This window comes from Canis lupus, chromosome 27 (genome assembly GCF_048164855.1).
Source record: "Canis lupus baileyi chromosome 27, mCanLup2.hap1, whole genome shotgun sequence".
Lineage (NCBI taxonomy): Eukaryota > Metazoa > Chordata > Mammalia > Carnivora > Canidae > Canis > Canis lupus.
Window position 1 is genome coordinate 13,346,174 of NC_132864.1, and position 21,293 is coordinate 13,367,466.

Sequence of the window (21,293 nt, forward strand, 5' to 3'; positions counted from 1 at the left end):
TGCTAAGGCAAAGATATGTGCATTTAAATTTGCCTTTCAAATGTATCAGTTCCCATAGATGGTGTAGAAGAATGTTCTAAAACCTAGTAGGAAAATAATATTTTCTATCACTCAATTCCCAGAAACACATTCGTTCAAAGTAATACTTTATTCTAGACTAAAACCTAAGTCATCATCTAAAACTGAAAAACAAAGAGTGTACACACCTGAATTTTTCTGGTCCAAATGCTCCATAAAAAGTAGTCAATTTTGCACGAGCCCTTAGAACCTAGAAAGAAATAACCTATTAATCTGAATATTGTGTGTGAGAAAATTAAAATTAAAAACACCCCAAATTAGGTTTTCTGTTTCAAAGTCTTACACACATGCTCATTTCATCCCATATACCACTTCACATAAATATGACCAAAAAAACCTTGGAATAATGAAAACATTTCCAATCATATTCAATCAATAAAACTGCAGAAGAGAATGCATTTGCACATTGATTATAGATGACCTTCAAAATTAATTAGTTTTCCCATTCATTTATAAATGCCCTTATGGTAAAATCTAGCTGGATTATACCAAAAATTTACTTTTTTTTTTTTTAAGATTTTATTTATTTATTCATGAGAGACACAGAGAGAGAGAGAGAGAGAGAGGCAGAGACATACGCAGATGGAGTAGCAGGCTCCCTACAAGGAGCCCGATGTGAGACTCAATCCAGCATCCTGGGATCACACCCTGGGCCAAAGGCAGATGTTCAACCGCTGAGCCACCCACGTGTCCCCAAAAATTTACTTTGAAATAAGAATTTAAACCATGATAGTCATCATAACAGCATTTATTTGTGTGCATAACTGATGCCAGACACTACACAAGATGGTTTATATAAATTATCTAACCTGATTTCAAAATAACCCCATAAGTACTATTATTCCCATTTTTCAGTAAGGAAATAAGAATTAAAACAAGTTGCTCTTGAAAAAATACAGGTCTATCTTGAATTGAAAAACATATTGTAAAAGTACATTTATCCTCAAATTAAGTACAATGTAATTACCTCTTTTAAACCATCAGAATAGGTAGGAACATTTTTATCTTCTTTTTGCAAAAGCTGAGATGAGCAAAGAGAAACAATGTTAGAATATCTGCTGTATTAGTTTTTTTCATGAAAGAAGATAGATTTTCCATGAAAGGAAAACTATCAAATCGCATGAACTGAGATAAATAGTGAATAAAGAAATGACACATCATAAAAAAATAATGCATCTTATGAAAACAGCTCACATGATTTGCCTATCTGTTACACCTTGATTTTAAGGAATATAATTATCAATGGTATCCACAGCTCACTGAGGGGAACGTACAGCAAAAAATGCACTTTAGAACAGGTCTGCGATTCCTTTTTTTTTTTTTTTTTTTTTTGAGACGGTTTATTTTGCATGAGACAAACTAACAGGTATAGACATTATAAAAACTTACCCTGGTTTTGGCATAATTTAGCATTTCCTGGGTTGTTTCATAGGTTATCCACTGAGCCTCCAAGCAGTAATTCACCACAAATTCATCGTCCTGTTTCAGAAATGTCAGACATAGTAAGGCGACTTAATGTTCACCAGTCCATCAATCTGAATACTCTCATACATGACAGGGAAAACACACCTGGATATTACGGAGATTTTCCTTAGCTTCATCTACGAGTTTCTGCCATTCAGTCGGCTTGCTGGTGTCCGCAGAACTCAAGGCTAGTCTCTCTAATATATCGTTGGATTTCACCTTGTAAACAAGCTATAGTATAAACATGACACATTATTTTTTTAAAATTAATTAATTTATTTATGATAGTCACAGAGAGAGAGAGAGAGAGGCAGAGACACAGGCAGAGGGAGAAGCAGGCTCCATGCACCGGGAGCCCGATGTGGGATTCGATCCCGGGTCTCCAGGATCGCGCCCTGGGCCAAAGGCAGGCGCCAAACCACTGCGCCACCCAGGGATCCCAAACATGACACATTAAAGCAACTTGAAGCAAAATGATGCCTATGCAGGACTTGTTAGGCTACAGGCAATAGACTGTCATGAAAAAAGGCGAAGCCTCATGTGGTCCAGGAATAAATAGTAAAGCAGGTTAAGACTCAGATCACCCAAAGGTAATCCAGATTGCTAAGAGTTACAGAGACCATTGAATCCTGAGTACATGGGGATGCCTGGGTTGCTCAGTGGTTGAGCATCTGCCTTTGGCTCAGGGCGTGATCCTGGAGTTCCGGAATCGAGTCCCACATCAGGCTCCCCATGGGGAGCTTGCCTCTCCCTCTGTCTCTGCCCCTCTCTCTGTATCTATCATGAATAAATAGATACCAAAAAAAAAAAAAGAGCCTTATGTGAATTGCCTCATTTAATTCTCATAAAAACCTGAGCAAGCATTTATGCCTCACCATAACCCTACAGGGTAAATACTAACACTACCGTTATACCATCAAGAAAACCAAGACTCCAGAAAGGGTAAGTAATGCACCTGAAACTATGCAGTTCCAAAGTGACAGAACTGGTTTGTAAAAGATGACCCAAGGGTTATGGTGCATATCTCATTTCCTAAATCTGCCAAAGGTTCTTTAGCAGCTAGAAACAGCATGAGTTAGAAATACACAAAATGGGGTGCCTGGGTGGTTCAGGTGGCTAAGCATCCAAATCTTGGTGTTGGGTCAGGTTATGATCTCAGGGTCGTGAGATTGAACCCCAAATCCCATGTGGGGCTCTGCCCTGGGTGTGGAGCCTGCTTAAGATTCTCTCCCTCCCTCTCCCTCGGCCCCTCCCTAGGCTAACACACTTTCTCTCTTGAAAGAAAAGAAAAGAAAGGAAAGAAAGGAAAGAAAGAAAGAGAGATCCCAAACTTCAGGTTCCTTTTTTGTAAGCAAAATGCTAACTTTGACAATAACCCTGTAATTCTGAAAGCTAAAATGGTACGAAAGTTGGGATGCCTGGGTAGCTCAGTGGTTGAGCATCTGCCTTCTACTCAGGGCATGATCCCAGAGTCCTGGGATCAAGTCCCGCATCAGGCTCCCTACATGGAGCCTGCTTCTCCCTCTGCCTGTCTCTGCCTCTCTCTTTCTCTATGTCTCATGAATAAATAAATAAAATCTTAAAAAATAAATAAACAAATAAAATGGTAAGGAAGTATAGTTTCTCTACTTGTACTTCTATACTCCCTGAAAACTGCTTTTACTGATCTTGATTATTCACTCCATTCACTTAATTTTATTTTATTTTTTTAAGTAATCTCTACGTCCAACATGGGGCTTGAATTCATGACCCCAAGATCAAGAGTAAACAGGCTCTACTGACTGAGCCAGCCAGACATCCCTACTCTTAAAAAAAAAAAGAAAAAGTTATTATGAAACTTTCAAATGTTCAAAAAGGTAATAAGTCATGTACTCTCAACCTACTTAAAAGTAAATATTACTAATATAGCTTAAGATTTCTTCTCTGCATCCCTAATATATCATCCTCCTTGTCTCAACCAGAAGTATCCATTACTGATTTTGGTGCTTAATATTCCATTAATTTCTCTATGTCTTTACTCATATACCTTTCCAAATACCACACAAAATTATTTCATATGTTTTAAAATGTTACACTTAAAAAATTTTTTTAAAGATTTTATTTATTTATTCATGATAGAGAGAGAGAGAGAGAGAGAGAGAGAGGTAGAGACACAGGCAGAGGGAGAAGCAGGCTCCATGCAGGGAGCCTGACATGGAACTCGATCTCGGGACTCCAGGATCAGGCCCTGGGCTGAAGGTGGCGCTAAACCGCCGAGCCACCCAGGCTGCTCCGACACCTCCCAGTTTTAATACTTGATCTTATCTGTAGTATTTGAAACTGCTGATCACTCCCTCCTGAACTCTAAAGTTTCTCTTTCCTTGACTTTTTTTTTTTAAGATTTTGTTTATTTATTATTTGACAGGGAGCAAGAGAGAGAGAGAGAGCAAGCACAAACAGGCAGAGGGAGAGGGAGAAGCAGGCTCCTCACAGAGCAGAGAGCCCAATGTGGGGCTCTATCCTAGAACCCTGAAATCATGACCTGAGACGAAGGCAGACGCTTAACTGACTGAGCCATCCAGGCACCCGTCTTTCCTTGACTTCTATCTACCTCATCTATCTTCTATCATACATTTTTATGGTTTTCCTCCTTCATTCCCAAATATGCAGATATCCCTTCTTCCTTATTTCCTACATGCTGCTATCCCTGGATTTTATCCTAAGATGAGATCTCTCTACTCTACACATTTGCCCGGAGTGGTCTGAGTGGTCACCTAGCATAACCTACCTCTAGATTCAACTAACATCACTCTCAATCTCCTACTAGACAGTCTGATTTCACAAAATCCCTTCCATGCAAGTTTTAGAAAGCAGACCCTTCATCTTTCCCCACTACCTGCTTTTCTGCACATATTTCTCATTTTATGGAGTACCATCCGCAACCCCTGAGTATGCCGAGCCAGAATCCTGTCAGTCCATCTCCTACAGTTGTCCCTCCCTAGGTGTGATGGTTTAGCCCCACTGATTCTCCCTCCTCTGTGCCTCTTGTGTCAGACTTTCCCTCTCGTACATCTTCACTTCACTGCAGTGGCTCAGGTCTCACTCAGAAATCTGTGCAATCTCCCAATTTAGGTCTTTACACCCCTAAATCTGCACCATTCCAAACAATTCTTCAGTTTTACAAAGTGATAGTCTGGGGCACCTGGGTGGCTCAGTAATTGAACATCTGCTTTTGGCTCAGGGCATGATATTGGGGTCCCGGGATAGGGTCCTCCATCAGGCTCCCCACAGGGAGCCTGCTTCTCCCTTCTCCCTTTGCCTATGTCTCTCCCCCTCTCTGTGTGTCTTTCATGAATAAATTAATAAAATTAAAAAAAAATAAGTCATAATCTAATCATCTCCCCATCACTGGTCAATTACAATCTAAATCCTCTGTGATGCACACAAAGTTCCCCAGGCACTGACCACCTACTGCTCCATCATCAGCTCCTTTCACTCCTTTGTGCATACAACCTATTCTCTGCTCCTACCTAGTCAGCAGGAGTTCCTAGAAGCCTCATAAGCCTTTGCTCATGCTGTCTTTCCAGCTAGAATTCCCTTCCTCTTCCTGGACTATCTGGAACATCTTCAAGATCTGACAAAAAGGGATCCCTGGTTGGCTCAGCTGTTTAGCACCTGCCTTTGGCCCAGGGCGTGATCCTGGAGTCCCGGGATCGAGTCCAGCATCAGGCTCCCGGCATGGAGCCTGCCTGTGTCTCTGCCTCTCTCTCCCACCCCCTCTCTCATGAACAAATAAATAAATAAATCTTAAAAAAAAAAAAAAAGGGGGGGGATCCCCGGGTGGCGCAGTGGTTTGGCGCCTGCCTTTGGCCCAGGACGCGATCCTGGAGACCCGGGATCGAATCCCATGTCGGGCTCCCGGTGCATGGAGCCTGCTTCTCCCTCTGCCTATGTCTCTGCCTCTCTCTCTCTCTCTGTGACTATCATAAATAAATAAAAATTAAAAAAAAAAAAAAAAGTTCAAAATAATTGTAAAAAAAAAAAAAAAAGATCTGACAAAAAAATGACCTCCTCTGGGAAATCTTTCTGTCCCAGTACGGTGTCAGTCTCTCCCTTGAATCCTTAGTGTTCTCTGGTCATATTTTAATTATAGGCTTGACCATACTAAATTCCAATTACACTTTACGTGTTTGTCTCCCCAGTCTCTATTACATAAAGAAATGCTTGTTGGATGAACAAATGAATTCATGAAAGAATTACCTCAACATCTAGTCCAAACTGAATAGCAAAGCTCTCAGCTTCAGCAAATCTGTGTTTGTGAAGTAATCGACTCAATCTGACAAGTCAAATAAGAAATTTCAGTAAAATTTTTATTAATCAGGGAACTTAAGGGTAAAGCTTAAAAGAAAACAAGAAGTTACCTGTTTTCTGGTAAAGCTTCTGTAAGACACCTGAGTACCACAAGAGAGATGGAGTCTTCAGACAGTCTGAAAAAAGTTTGCACTGTAAGTGTATTTGTCATTAAGTAAGTAAATTGTAACTTATCTGCTATTTAATGACTTATTTAATAAAACAAAATATGACCTACTTTGAATCATTTTTGCAAATTCCTTCCAGAAGGTATACGGTATCCTACAACAATTAAAAAAAAAAAAGTTTAAAATTGAAATACAGAAATAATTCATTTTATAGTTACTAAGAAAACACTGATTTAGGTGAGAATTATCCATCAGTGCATCCTAAATTTACAGCAAAAAAACCACTGGGGAAAAGGATATTCCTGGAGTCTCCAAATAACATCACAGAATTTACTTAACCATTATAAAGGGGGGAAAAAGTACCTTACAATGGAGAAATCTGGTAGAACTGCCCCCAACAAAGTAATCACATTTATCATCACTAATAGTAGGACAAATGGACAGGAGGCCCTTAATATGACACAGTTCAATACAGTATTACCTATGTGGTATCCTTGTCAAGAAAGCTTAGTATGCACCTAATTATGACAACCCAAGTAGAGGGACATTCTACAACATGACAAGCTAGGATTTGGAAAATGTTAAGGTCTTAAAAAAAAAAAAAACAGGGAACCATTGCAGATTAAAGCAGACTACTGTGTGACCATGACAACAAAATTCCATGCATAATGCTTGAGTAGATACTAGATCAAGAAGAAAAAAAAAGCTTTAAAGTAATTGGCACCACTGGTAAAATCTGGATTTGGATGGTATGTTTCATAATAGTATTGTATTAATGTTAATTTTTCTGAGTGATAATGGCGTTATAGAAGAATGCCCTTATTCTTAGGAGAGATCTGCTGAAGCATTTAGGGGTAACACGCCATGGTGCTTACAAGTAATTTCAAAGGTTTGGAAAAATAGAGAGAGAGAGAGAGTACGTGTGTGTGTGACGATGTGAGACAAATGTAATGAATGTTTTTTTAAAAAGATTATAATTAAAACATAAGTCCATAAAAGCAATAACCTTCCCCCCAAACTATCATTCATACTTCCTGTGGAGACAAAAGAAAACTGAACAAGTAGATGATTCAGGTTTTATTTGATTAATATGCTTATTTATTTTCCTTACATGAAGACTGGCCTTTGGCAAGTGTATTTGAAAGCATCTGGTGATAATAAATATAGTTGTAAACATGAGACCTATCCAGGTATTACATACACCAGTTTCCACTCATGTTTAGCTTAAAGTAAAAAATAATAATAATTTTGTTATTTAAATAAACTCTATACCCAGCATGGGGCTCGAACATATGACCCTGAGATCAAGAATTACATGCTCTTTTGACTGAGTCAGCCAGGCACCGCTTAGTCTCCTTAATGTTTTTATTATAAGGTAAAAAATATACATCAACATACTGTGCTAATTCCTGATTGGACCAGAGATGAAATACTAGATACTTCCAAAGAATACAGTATTTCCATCGTAGGTAATGAATAAACCACGAGATTTTTCATCTAAGAAAAACAGAAGAGCAATTAGTTTAGTAGGTCATATAAATCTACAAGACCAAGATAGTACTTCATAATCAAGGACCTATATTAAAACATTCGGTACAAGGCTAAATGCAAAAGACAATTTCATAACTAAGTTAATTACTGTATTATTTAAATGTTATATATGAAATTATGCTCTATTCCATCTTCTGAATCTTTTTTTTTTTTTTAAAGATTTTATTTATTCATGAGAGTCACAGAAAGAGAGAGGCAGAGACACAGGCAGAGGGAGAAGTAGGCTCCATGCAGGAAGCCCGACGTGGGACTCGATCCCGGGACTCCAGGACCACACCCTGGGCTGAAGGCTGCGCTAAACTGCTGAGCCACCCAGGCTGCCCACATCTTCTGAATCTTTTGAATGAAAAACCATATACCTGAAGTTCATTCTACAATTTATATATTTAAGGTAAATTAATTCCTAATAATAGGAGTCACTCTAATGAACATTTCTTGCGGATATTTTTTTTTCTTGCGGATATTTTTAATCCTGCAATGCTCCAATTAGAGCTGAGATTATTTATTTATTTATTTATTTAAAGATTTTATTTCTTTATTCATGAGAGACACAGAGAGAGCAAGAGAGGCAGAGACACAGGGAGAGGGAGAAGCAGGCTCCATGCAGGGAGCCCAATGTGGGACTCGATCCTGGCTTTCCAGGATCACACCCTGCACACCCTGGGCTGAAGGCGGCACTAAACTGCTGAGCCACCCGGGCTGCCCATGGAGCTGAGATTTATTTTTAAAAGATTTTATTTCTTTATTTGAGAGAGAGAAAGAGCGAGAGAACACATGAGTAGGGAGAGGAACAGAGGGAGAGCAACAAGCAGACTGCACTGAGTATGGTGCTCAATCTCACAACCCTGAGATCATGACCTGAGCTGAATTCAAGAGTTGGATGCTTAACTGACTGAGCCACTCAAGTGTCCCTCCATTGTTTTTTAATAAGAAAAAAAGAGGGACACCTGGGTGGCTCAGTGGTTGAGCATCTTGCCTTTGGTGCAGGTCATGGTCCTGGGGTCCTGGGACACAGTCCTGCATCAGGCTCCCTGCAGGGAGCCTGCTTCTCCTTCTGCCTATGTCTCTGCCTCTCTCTCGGTCTCTCATGAATAAATAAATAAAATCTTTAAAAAAAAGAAAAAAGAACTCTGCGGTATTATATTTGATTTGTCAAAACTGTGTCAACAAAAAGCTAAATGCTATAGGCACTACTTAACCACTTTCATATTAGCTATGCTATTTCTATCTAACACATAATGTGGACAAATGTGAAATAAAATTTTCAAATACCTTATTAGTAGTAGTTGTCAGAGCTACTAATTTGAGATTTGTAATCCCTTGCCTAAATAAAAGAGGAAAGAAGGTTTAAGTGACTCAAATAAACTTTGCCAAGTTAGATATAAGCTAAGTCAAAGGAATATTCTAAAAGGTGAAAATTGATTCCCATAGAAGACATTGAACCTCATTTCTTCATGTTTATGGCCCCGACTGACACTCTCTAACACAACCATTTGGAGGTTGGTACAGACTATTTGCTCTCAATGAATTTGACCCCCAGTGGAATGGTCCTTACCCTGTCAGTCTGTCCACAGGGTTAGTTAGAATGTAACATATAATGAATGATCAAGAGACCTGGTTGTAACAGAAAGGAAATCACTACTAGTGTCATAATGTACCACGTGACTGATGAAGGAGAATCTGCTTCGGTGGTAAGAAGAAACTCTTCGATGTGAAGAGAAGGCCAGTTCCATATGGGAGTCAGAGTGTAAATATCCCATATGCTCAGCACATTCTGCAAAAAGAAACATTTCAGACACACCTTCTTAATGATATTTCAAGATCTTACACTGCAGCATCTATTTCTTGATATAGGTACTGAAATAAAGCACAGCACACCAGATAGTAATCCACCCCAGCTAAAATCCTTGTCTTTTTTAAGTTTGACAAATTTTTGTTGCTTAACATAATACCAAATGAAAACAACGAAGCAGAAATATCAGAAACATACATCAGTATCAAGAACAAAAAGTAGATTGTCTATCAACTGGAACTTCTTGGCACCTACAAGAGAGAAATCGAGGTGTGTAAGATTACATTTCTGTGTCACAGACAGCCACGTTTAAATAAAAAACTACCATTATTTATGAAAAGGCAGAACTACCACACTTAAACAAAAAGTTTCCATTCTCATATTCCTGACTCTATATATTTTTAGATGACCGCTAAAATGTAAAGCTCCCAAAATGAAGAGTAAAAATTCCAACAGGTCAAGAACAGTCAATTATGTGGACAGTTATCAAACTAATCTGGCTTCTTTCAAAGAGCAGTAAGGTAAAATGATCCATTCACTAGACTTAGCATATTGACATGAAAATTAAAACTCACTAGTCATGGCCCCAAGTAGTTTCATTAACTTATTTTACCTTTAATAATCTCTGCATCAAGAACATTCTTAATTGTCATTCCTTTCCTGGAAGAGTCTGGTTCCCATTTTGAGAATGCACAATTACCAGTTCCCTACAGAGGTGAAACAGCACATCAACTGCAAATTTGGTTGTTAGATCTGAAGACTCCTTCAAGTAAAAACACCCAAGTTGTACACATATATATATTTCAAAATATACGTATGTATTCAGGCCCAACTTTTATTTTCCAGTCACTCTCTTAGTCTGCTTTCAACAGAACAGAATGGAAAGAATAGCAAATTGGGCTATTTGCCATTATCACTGAATATTTAATAAGGAGCGGGCACATTCAGGCAACTCACTCCAGAGATATAGGGTAAACTCTAAGACTTCCTGCAGTAAGATGAGACAGTTTTTGGTTAAGTTTTTCATTAAAGTATCCACAAATTTTTGAAACAAATAAAATATTAATATTAATAAAAATATTAATTTTGTTTTTTAATATTAATTTTAAATCATTGGAAACCCTGTGAAACACTGAACTAGATACACAGAATAGATAAATGTGACCGTCTCCTAATATAAAATATAAATCTGGCAGGTAAAAATGTTGTCAATGCTGTAATTATATTGAATTATTTTCTACTTCTTGAATATAATTAGATTTTTGTTGTTATTTTTCCCTAGATTCATAACTGAAAGAAATGCTAAATTTCAGGTAGAAATGAGTGAAAATGAAGATGCTGGGCAGCCTGGGTAGCTCAGTGGTTTAGCACCGCCTTCAGCCCAGGGCATGATCCTGGAGACCGGGAATTGAGTCCCACATCAAGCTCCCTGCATGGAGCCTGCTTCTCCCTCTGCTTTGTCTCTGCCTCTCTCTCTCTCTCTCTCTCTTTCTCTCATGAATAAATTAATAAAATCTTTAAAAAATAAAATAAAAATATTTGACAAATAAAGCACACATAACATAATTATTTTTTTTAATGTTTTTAAATTTATTTATGATAGTCACACACAGAGAGAGAGAGAGGCAGAGACACAGGCAGAGGGAGAAGCAGGCCCCATACAGGGAGCCCGACGTGGGACTCGATCCCGGGTCTCCAGGATCGCGCCCTGGGCCAAAGGCAGGCGCCAAACCGCTGCGCCACCCAGGGATCCCCATAACATAATTATTAAAGAAAAAAAAAAAGATGCATTATGTTTTCCAACAGAGAAACTCAGGTGTACTTGAGTTAATTTCAAAATCTTAATTTTACAATTTCTATCTTTAAGTTATACAATACAAATTAATTACCAATTTAACCAAAACTATGTGTTAATGAAGAAATACTTCAGAAGCAAAATTAAATTTTATAGAAAAAATTACCCCAATTATCACGGGAACTTCACTTGCTAAGTCTCCAGCCACAAGATTGAGACAACCAAAGGTATGATAATTTTCAGTAGAAACAAAACTAGACTTGATTTGTCCTTGTAACTGCAAAATTAAAAAAATAAGAATGTCATAGATATGGTCCACAGTCCAAATTCCTTGGAAAGATTGATAAAAATGAGTTTAAATCAATCAGTTATAAATGCATTTTTATTTTTATTTATTTTTAAATACATCTCTCTTTTTAAAATGATTTTATATTTAAGCAATCTCTTAAATAAACACCCAACATGGGGCTCAAATTCACAACCCCGAAATCAAGAATTACATGCTCTACTGAAGGAACCAGCCCCCATAAATGCACTTTTAAATGGCAATGTTACTAAAATGTTTTATCACTCTAATTCTCAAAATATCAACCACTAGACAATATCCAGAAACACTCTCTTAATAGAAGTTTCAAGAGGACAATGTGGCTTTTTCTTACCTTTTTTGCTGTATTGAAGTCTACATTCTCAATCGCTGCATGAAAGGAGAAAGCAGACTAAAGTTATAGTATTAACCTATAAAATACAAGCAAGTCACCCTTGTGTGTCAAGGCCAAATTACATACACTATTCTCCTAGTGAGAGGAACACTAGTCGGAAGCTAACGAAGCAGTGGCGAAGTTTCAATTTTGCTCTTGACCACTGATATAAACGGTGACATGTCATGGTCAGGGCACCAGCCAGGCTGCATCTTAGGCTCCAGAGAGCCTCTCCATACTTTCCCTTACCACATTTCTCCCTCTTAAGGCGGTCTTCTCCCTGATGCAACTCTCTTCTTCAAGCTCTAAAGTCCTATCTGTAAAGTCTTCATCACTTTGCATACCACTTTGGAAGAGCTCTTTTACTTGTCTGGTTCCTTCATTAAACTATGAAGACCTATGTCTGGTGGTATCCCCAGGACTTTGTATATTCGTGGCACGAAGATTATGAAAAAATATTTGTTGAACACATGCCCTCAACCTTTCCCAGCTCAGAAGGATGTATGGTCCATACCACTCACTTAGCACATTCTATGGATTATCGCCTGTATTAACGTGTTTATATAATCATTTCAGTTTCCAGGTGCATTCATTCCATCAAAAAGCATTTACTCTGCTAGTGTGTATCTTGTCTCCCCAACTAAGCCATGAACTTCTCGAAGGCTGTAAACAATGTACATTTCTTTAGATCCTGTCACAGCCTTAATAGTGAAAATTAAGCAATATGTGAATACTCAAAAGTATACGCAGTATTATAGAATCTAATTAAACTAAACTAATATTCTTAAAGAGAATATTTAAAATTTTACCCAAAAAACTAATAAGAAATATTGCTGCAAATCAATAATAATAAAAAAATCCATTACTTACCTTGTTGAATTTTTAAAAGTTGAAGATTTGTAATGTAAAAAAATCCATTGTTTGTAAGCAGCAGCATATAATAGGTACCTATTGAAATAAAATCAAGCCAGTTTCTCTAACAGGTGCATGGACATAAAATTTAAGTGTTTGGGGTGCCTAGGTGGTGCAGTCAGTTAAGCGTCCAGTTAAGTGCCTGACTCTAGGTTTCAGTTCAAATCATGATCTCAGAGTCATGAGATCAAGCCCTGCATTGGGCTCCACACTCAGGGTAGAGTCTGCCTGAGACTCTCTATTCCTCTTCCTCTGCCCTCCGCCCCCGACCATGCTCAAGCACTCCCACACTCTTTTTCTCTCTCTCAAGCAAATAAATAAATCTTAAAAAGAAAATTTAAGGCCTTAAAAACATGTCAATTTGCTCACTTAAATTCTAATTATCAAATAATATGGTAATGACACAGATAAAGCTTATTTAGAAAGAATAAGTAAGTCATTTGTAAAAATAATGCTAACTTCTTTGAAACCTTTATAAACTTCACTTAACAGGAAAAAAAAAAACCCCTCAGATATATTAAATTAAGGTCCAGTTAACATTTGTTGAAATAAAAATATGATAAATATGTTGAAACCTACAAAAACACTTAAAAAAAATATGTCTCCTTGGTAATCTATAGAACTCTTAAAACTGGGCAGCCCGAGTGGCTCAGCAGTTTAGTGTTGCCTTCAGGCCAGGACCTGATCCTAGGGACCCAGGATCAAGTCCCATGTTGGGCTCCCTGCATGGAGCCTGCTTTTCCCTCTGCCTGTATCTCTGCCTCTGTGTGTGTGTGTGTCTCTCATGAATAAATAAATAAAATCTTAAAAAAAAAAAAAAAAAGAACTCTTAAAACTATAAAAATGAATTTAGAATATTAAGTTCAGGAAGTATATTTAAACCCCTGAAAAGAGGGGCACCGGGGTGGCTCAATGGTTGAGCATCTGCCTTTGGCTCAGGTTATGATCCCAGAGTCATGGGATCCAGTCCTGCATCAGACTCCTGCAGGGAGCCTGCTTCTCCCTCTGCCTATGTCTCTGCCTCTTTCCGTGTCTCTCATGAATAAATAAAATCTTTTAAAAATAATAAATAAGCCCCTGAAAAGAACTAATATACAAAAACTTGGGGCACCTGGGTGGCTCAGTCAGTTAAGTGTCTGCCTTTGGCTTAGCTCATGATCCCAGGGTCCTGGGTTCAAGCCCCATATCAGGCTCTCTCCTTAGTGAGGAGCCTTGCTTCTCCCTCTCCCTCTGCTGTTCCCCCTGCTTGTGTGTGTGCATGCTCTCTATCAAATAAATAAATAAAATTTTAAAACAAACTAAAACAAAATAAAATACAAAAACTTATTTCTTATAATAATATTACTTGAATCACTAGAAAATTTAATATATATAAATAATATATATAATAAGTAATATAGGAGGCATAAAGATGAATTCATATAATTTCTTAACTATAAATATTATTTTTTTATTGGTTATATATGTCCTCTAGACATTAAAGAAAAATTCAAAACACTTACCTTCACTTGAGCTGTCCTTCTCAATAACAAGATTCCGGTAAGTACACTGATTTTCATCATTAGCTTTCTGAAGAAAAGCCTAATTGCAAATTCATTTCAAATGATAAGATTAAGCCCAGAAAAATACAATCAAGGATTATATTTTTTCAAACCTGATATTATTGATGACCATTAGCAATAATTCTGCCTATATCCGAAATATTTTAGTTTTAAAATGAAAAACTATTTTGGACAAACATAGTAGGAATATATTCAAAGCTTAATTTTTCAATTTTGCATTTACTTCATATAAGGTAGAATTTTAAAATTTAATATAAAGAATATTATTCTTTCAATTAAAAAATTAAATAATGGTTTGCTACAGTTTTAGTTGTCTCAGAGGTACTTTCAAATTTAAGTGACAAAAATGAAAAATATAACAGTTTCTTACATTAGTGAGTAATGTTTGCTTTGATGTTACATGAATAAGATGTAAATTGCCACTTCTCTCCCCAACCAAAAGAAACTTTCCTTCTTGACATAGGCCAACTACATCCACTTTGGTATCTGAAAATTACAAATCAAAGTTACAAGCTTCCTTCAAAAATATTTATTTTCAGTACACAAAAATGTGCAAATTTTGTCATTAAAACTCAACTATTCAAGCTTTTCTTAAATATGTCCAAAAGGTGGTAATTAAAAAATTTTTTTAGGGGGATCCCTGGGTGGCGCAGCGGTTTGGCGCCTGCCTTTGGCCCAGGGCGCGATCCTGGAGACCCGGGATCGAGTCCCACGTCGGGCTCCCGGTGCATGGAGCCTGCTTCTCCCTCTGCCTATGTCTCTGCCTCTCTCTCTCTCTGTGTGACTATCATAAATAAATTAAAAAAAAAAAATTTTTTTTTTAAATGTTACTCTTGGTCAGCCTGTGTGGCTCAGTGGTTAAGCACGGCCTTCAGCCCAGAGTGTGATCCTGGAGATCGGGGATTGAGTCCCATATCAGGTTCCCAGCATGGAGCCTGCATCTCCCTCTGCCTAGGTCTCTGCCTCTCTCTCTCTCTCTCTCTTTCTGTGTGTCTCTCACGAATAAATAAATAAAATCTTTAAAAAAAAAAGTTACTCTTTAGTCAACAAATATTTACTGAGCACTTAGTACATGCTAAGGCAGTGTTCCAGGCCTTTTGCATATATCTGAGAATAGTAACAAAAGAGTCCCACCTTCATGGAGCTTAAATCCCAAGGCAGAAATAGATGACAAACAATTAGAGCATAATAAATTATATGACATGTAAGAAGGTGGTAAATTCTCTGAAAAAAAAAAAAAAAGTAGAGCAGGGAAAGATAGCTTGGATGAGCCATGCATATTGCACAGCACTAATTGGAGTGCTCAGGGTAGCCCCCTTGGATAAGGTGAGGCATAAACAAAGACTTCCCACAAATGTATTACACATTAACACAGCCCACTATTTCATGGTGAAATTTTGAAGCTTGTAGAACATTCAGGGTAGATACATTAAATTTTACAAAATAAGAGTTCCTTGCCTCCATATTGTAATCAAGATTGCCATCTCACATGCATACCTTCTGATTCCTCTTCTGTTGTCTAAGTTCTTAAACACTTCAACCATCTCTCAAAATTTCAGAAAAAATGTCCACAATGTTTTCACCTATTTTCCAGCATAATTAGTGACTCCTCCCTTAATTTAGTCTTATATCCATATTTGCATATACCTAAACTGTACATCCATATTTGTTTTGTTTTGTTTTGTTTAAAGATTTTATTTATTTATTCATGAGAGAGAGAGAAAGAGAGAGAGGCAGAGACACAGGCAGAGGGAGAAGCAGGCTCCATGCACTGGGAGCCCGATGTGGGACTCGATCCCGGGTCTCCAGGATCGTGCCCTGGGCCAAAGGCAGATGCTCAACCTCTGAGCCACCCAGGTGTCCCAAGATTTAATTTATTTATTCAAGAGAGACAAGGTATGCAAGAGCAGTTGGGAGGGGCAAAGGAAGAGGCAGACTCCCCATTGAGCAGGAAGCCTGAAGCGAGGCTTGATCCTAGGGTTCTGGGATCAAGTCAGAGGCTTAACCAGCTGAGCCATGCAGGTGCTCCTAGAGAGCTATATATATTCTAATATTATTCAAATATCTGTTGATGGGGATGCCTGGGTGGCTCAGCGGTTTAGTGCCTGCCTTCAGCCCAGGGCGTGATCCTGGAGTCCCGGGAGCGAGTCCCACGTCATGCTCCCTGCATGGAGCCTGCTTCTCCCTCTGCCTATGTCTCTGTCTCTGTGTCTCTCACGAATAAGTAAATAAAATCTTAAAAAAAAATTATCTGTTGATATTGAAATTATGTACAAGATTCAGGAACTTGAACAAAATTGGGCTCAACTGGATTCCACAATATTATAATATAGAAAACCATGCAGGGTGCCTGGGTGATTAAGTGATCTGTGATTAAGTGATCACAGATCACTTAAGGTGATCAGTGTTAAGTGTCTATCTTCAGCTTAGGTCATGATCCCAGAGTCCTGGGATCGAGCCCCACACTGTGCTTCCTACTCGGTAGGGAGCCCTGCTTCTTCCTCTCTCTCTGCTACTTCCCCTGCTTGTGCTTTCTCTCTGTGTCAAATAAATAAAATCTTGAAAAAAAATGCAAGTAGAGTTAATTGTTGCTTTATATGTACTTAAACATACACATACCCCTTAGATTTACTGAGAAGAGGGTTCATCTCAGGATCCCTTGCATCTAGTACTCAGCACAAAAAAGACACTTGAGATTAATTTCTTTAAATCAGTCCAATTGAAAGTCTTAGAAATAACAGAGTAAAGAAAAGGCAATGCAGTAGAAATTTATTGGAAGTAAAAACTTCCAATTTATTTTATTGTACTACATTAGACTTACCAAATATAAGATGCAGTTGAAGCAATCTACAAACACTGTCAAGCAGTATCACTGATTGGTCCACTACAATAATAAACCCATTACTTAAGCTGCATGCTTGTATCTTTGGATTTAATGAGGCCTGTGGGAGGGAAAAGCAAGAGTACAATAAAACATTTTTACACACTTTTAACAATACTTACCAAAAGTATCATCATACACCCAAATACCCACATTTAAAAATTAACTTTTTTCTTTAGTCCATATATCTAATTAGCCAAGTTTTTCTTTCTATGGTATATTGTGAATCCATTCAGAGTCCAAAATAGGGAAACAGTCCAAGATTGCTAGGAAAGGGCAAGGGTGGATCTTAGGCCTGTAGGAGGCGGCAGGCATCAAAATAAATGAATGAGTCGAGACTGGCACAAAGTCTTAGTGTCTGAGATATGATGGGAGCTTGGGGGTGGGATGTGAACTGGAGGGCTCACAGCCCCACAGACAATAAAGAGAGCAGAAACAGATTAATGCCTGGTGGAAATGCAATCCTGGCATGGCCACACCCAATTTGCCAAGAAAACTGCATCTTTATGTGAAATGTTCTGAGTTTTAAATATTGGCAGCCAAGTCAGTATTTTAAAAAATACTCTGCAAGCCAAATAGGAATCTCCAGTTTTCAGCTTCTGGTAATTGGAGCTCTGCACACAAATGCATCTTGAAGCAGTTGGAGAAAGTATAACTTAATGACAATGCTTGGTCACTTGCTAGCTGAGTAATTTTGAGGCAAATGCCTCAACTGACTCTCCTGTAAAACAAGAATAATAACAAAAATAATACCTATAATGCTGGCTTATATGAGGATTAAATGAATGAATTTGTGTGAAGACTTAAAAGATAGCCCTATTTATAATATATGCTCAATAAATGTTCTTAGGGACGCCTGGGTGGCTCAGTGGTTTAGCACCTGTCTTCAGCCCAGAATGTGATCCTCGGGACCTGGGATCAAGTCCCACATCGGGCTCCCTGCATGGAGCCTGCTTCTCCCTCTGCCTGTGTCTCTGCCTCTCTCTCTCTCTCTGTGTCTCTCATGAATAAATAAAATCATAAATAGATAGATAATTTTATATATATATAAATATATATATTTTATATATATATATATATATATATATATATATATATATATATATATATATATATATATAAATGTTCTTATTCTTCCCTGGCTAGGTTTTAATCTAGTCAGTTCATTTCGTGCCTGTTTCAACAGTCAACTTCTCCGGGTGAAATTCTTGAAAATGCCACCACATTCTGATGCCTCTTATACTTTTTAACTTTCTTCTTCTAATAATAAGAAGTTACACCAAACCACTGCAGAGAAGGATCTAAGCTATACTTTCCTGGGTAAGTACCCATTCAGTTCTCTCTGCTTGGACAGCTCTTCCCCCTCCTCTTCTTTTTTAAAGGCTTTTTAAACATTTTATTTAGATTTTACTATTTGAGAGAGAGAGAGAGAGAACACAAGCAGGGAGGGGCAGGGGTAGAGGGAGAAGTGAACTCCTCACTGAGCAGGAGCCTGACATGAGGCTTGATCCAGGGACTCCAGGATCATGATCTGAGCTGAAGGCAGATGCCCAACAAACTGAGCCACCCTGACACACCAAGACTATTTTTTAAGAGCAGTTTTAGGTTCACAGCAGAATTGAGAGGAAGATATAGAGAGTTCCCACATATCCCCAGCCTCTACACATGGACAGTCTTCCCCACTATCAACATCCCCTACCAGATGGTACATTTGTTACAACTGACACATGATCACCCAGAGTCCATAGTTTACATTATAATTCGTTATTCCTATTGTACCCTCTGTGGGTCTGAACACATGTATAATGACATTTATCTGTCATTCTTATAGAGTAATTTCACTGCCCTAAAAATCCTGGGCTCACGTCCCTCTTCCCCTCAACCTCTAATCTTCTCTAACCATTGATCTTATCACTGTGTCCATAGTTTTAGATTGATTTCTTTCACTTAGCAATAGACATTTAAGTTTCCTCCACATCTTCCTATGGCTTCATAGCTCATTTGTTTTCAGTGCTGAATATTTCATTGTCTGGATGTACCAGTTTATCCATTCACCAACTGAAAGATATCTAGGTTGATTCCAAGTTATGCCAATTTTATTTTTTTTATTTTTTTTAAGATTTTATTTATTTATTTATTTATTTATTTATTTATTTATTTATTTATTTATTTATGAGAGACACAGAGAGAGAGAGAGAGAGATGCAGAGACACAGGCAGAGGGAGAAGCAGGCTCCATGCAGGAGACCCGATGTAGGACTTGATCGTGGGTCTCCAGGACCAGGCCCTGGGCTGAAGGCAGTGCTAAACTGCTGAGCCACCCGGGTTGCCCTAAGTTATGCCAATTTTAAATAAAGCTTCTACAAATATCCATGTGCAGGTTCTTGTGTAGATATAAGTTTCAACTCCTTAGGGTAAATACTGTGGAGTGCAACCACTTTGTTGGTATTGTATGGTATGTTTCATTTTTTTTTGAGAAACTGCCCCACTGTCTTCAAAAGTAGCTGCACCATTTTGTATTTCCACCAGCACTGAATAAGAGTTCCTATTGTTTCACATCCTGATTGTCAGTGTTGTTCATATTGGCCATTCTGATAGTTATGCAGTGGTATCTCATGACTGTTTTATTTTTACTTTTTTTTAAATTTATTTTTTTAGTAATCTCTACACCCAGCATGGGGCTAAAACTCACAACCCCAAAATCAAGAGTCATGTGTTCTTCCAAATGAGCCAGCCAGGTGCCCCTCAGGATTGTCTTAAATTGAACTTCCTTGATGACAAGATGTGAAGCACGTTTTCATATGCTTATCATCTGTATATCTTCTTTGGGGAGGTGTGTATTAGGGTCTTTGGCCCATTTTTTTTTCTTTACTTATTTAATGTAACTCCTAGAAAGTTACTTACATGTGGCTCTTGTTACATTACCAGACAGCACTGCTTACAAAGAAGGAGTAGGGAGCCTTGGTGTACTTCACAGAAGCCACCCTACCCTCTTTGGTGGCTGAGTTCTTTACAAGCATTCCCCCAGGTAAAGTGGCCGAGCAACCAATTCTTCCCAATTCCAAGAATACATTTGTGAGAGGTTTACAGTGAAACAAGTTTTTAAAAGAAGTTTCAGTTTTCTAAATGACATCTTACAAACACATACTGCTAAAATGTTACTGACAGGCCAGCCAAATGTACTTTGATGCATCTTAGTGAGCTGTGAGCTGTAGTCTGCTTCCTGCCTGCTTCCTTATGACCACTTACACAGTTAACTGTAGCCAGGTCATAGTTTTTAGGGCAGTTAACAACAGTGGATGAAATGTGTATTGTCAAGCTAAAAACAGAACAGCATCACTTCTTCCAGGGTTAATGTAAGACCCTGGAAGGGAAAGCATCATCACCTGGACCTCAACCCAAATTCAGCTATTCAGAGATAGATACAACCTCCTCTGGTGAACCATGAGCATGATGGTGTGAGTTATCACAAGTCAAGACTTCCTTGTTCACTTCGGGAAACAGCATCCCCCAATGAACATGAAGGCTGTACACAGCTGCAGATGCTCTTGCTACTCTGCTGTAAACTTCAAAACAACCAAGTGAAGCACCAGAGTCCACTGAGGCATTTTATTTGCACGTATGAATTACATCCCTAGAAAAAGAATCCCAGGATTTTCCCTCCTGTGTGTTTTCGTCTTGCTTCTTCATGGTCCATGATGCCAGCTGAGGTTGTCAGTACAATGAAACCAAACTGGCAGGATGGGAGCAGGTTATTCTGCCATTTTTCTAGATCTTTCAGTTGTACATCAAATCTGGGGCTGATCACTCCACACTTGTTTAACCTGCCTGTGAGGTTCACAACAATTTTCCCAGCTCTGTGATCATCGATGATTTCAAATTCGCCAATGTAACCATGCTTCATCATCACAGTGAGAAATCGGACAATGACTTTGGAGCATGTTTGGCCCATTTTTTAACTAAGTTATTTGTCTTTTTATGATTAGGTTTGAAGTTCTTCATATTTTTTTGGATATAAGTTCCTTGTCATCTATAAATTTTTTTTAGTTATAGTTTAGTTTTTATAGTTACTATAAGATTTTATTTACTTATTCATGAGAGACA

At 38.1% G+C, this 21,293-nt stretch overlaps 1 protein-coding gene across 8 annotated transcripts in view; it reads right to left on the minus strand.

Moving 5' to 3' along the window:
• KNTC1 (kinetochore associated 1) overlaps positions 1 to 21,293 on the minus strand; it is a 90,338-nt gene that overhangs the window by 61,627 nt on the left and 7,418 nt on the right. For all 8 annotated transcript variants that reach the window (XM_072802345.1, XM_072802349.1, XM_072802351.1 and 5 more), the window contains exons 3-20: positions 17,131 to 17,251; positions 14,680 to 14,795; positions 14,250 to 14,328; positions 12,706 to 12,783; positions 11,797 to 11,831; positions 11,304 to 11,414; positions 9,956 to 10,049; positions 9,541 to 9,593; positions 9,209 to 9,324; positions 8,823 to 8,874; positions 7,398 to 7,496; positions 6,110 to 6,153; positions 5,943 to 6,008; positions 5,782 to 5,857; positions 1,648 to 1,773; positions 1,468 to 1,557; positions 1,046 to 1,099; positions 207 to 268 (exon numbers count right to left, since the gene is read on the minus strand). In XM_072802345.1, the coding sequence (XP_072658446.1) occupies positions 207 to 268; positions 1,046 to 1,099; positions 1,468 to 1,557; positions 1,648 to 1,773; positions 5,782 to 5,857; positions 5,943 to 6,008; positions 6,110 to 6,153; positions 7,398 to 7,496; positions 8,823 to 8,874; positions 9,209 to 9,324; positions 9,541 to 9,593; positions 9,956 to 10,049; positions 11,304 to 11,414; positions 11,797 to 11,831; positions 12,706 to 12,783; positions 14,250 to 14,328; positions 14,680 to 14,795; positions 17,131 to 17,251 (1,472 nt within the window). The remainder of the gene's footprint in view (positions 1 to 206; positions 269 to 1,045; positions 1,100 to 1,467; positions 1,558 to 1,647; positions 1,774 to 5,781; positions 5,858 to 5,942; positions 6,009 to 6,109; positions 6,154 to 7,397; positions 7,497 to 8,822; positions 8,875 to 9,208; positions 9,325 to 9,540; positions 9,594 to 9,955; positions 10,050 to 11,303; positions 11,415 to 11,796; positions 11,832 to 12,705; positions 12,784 to 14,249; positions 14,329 to 14,679; positions 14,796 to 17,130; positions 17,252 to 21,293) is intronic.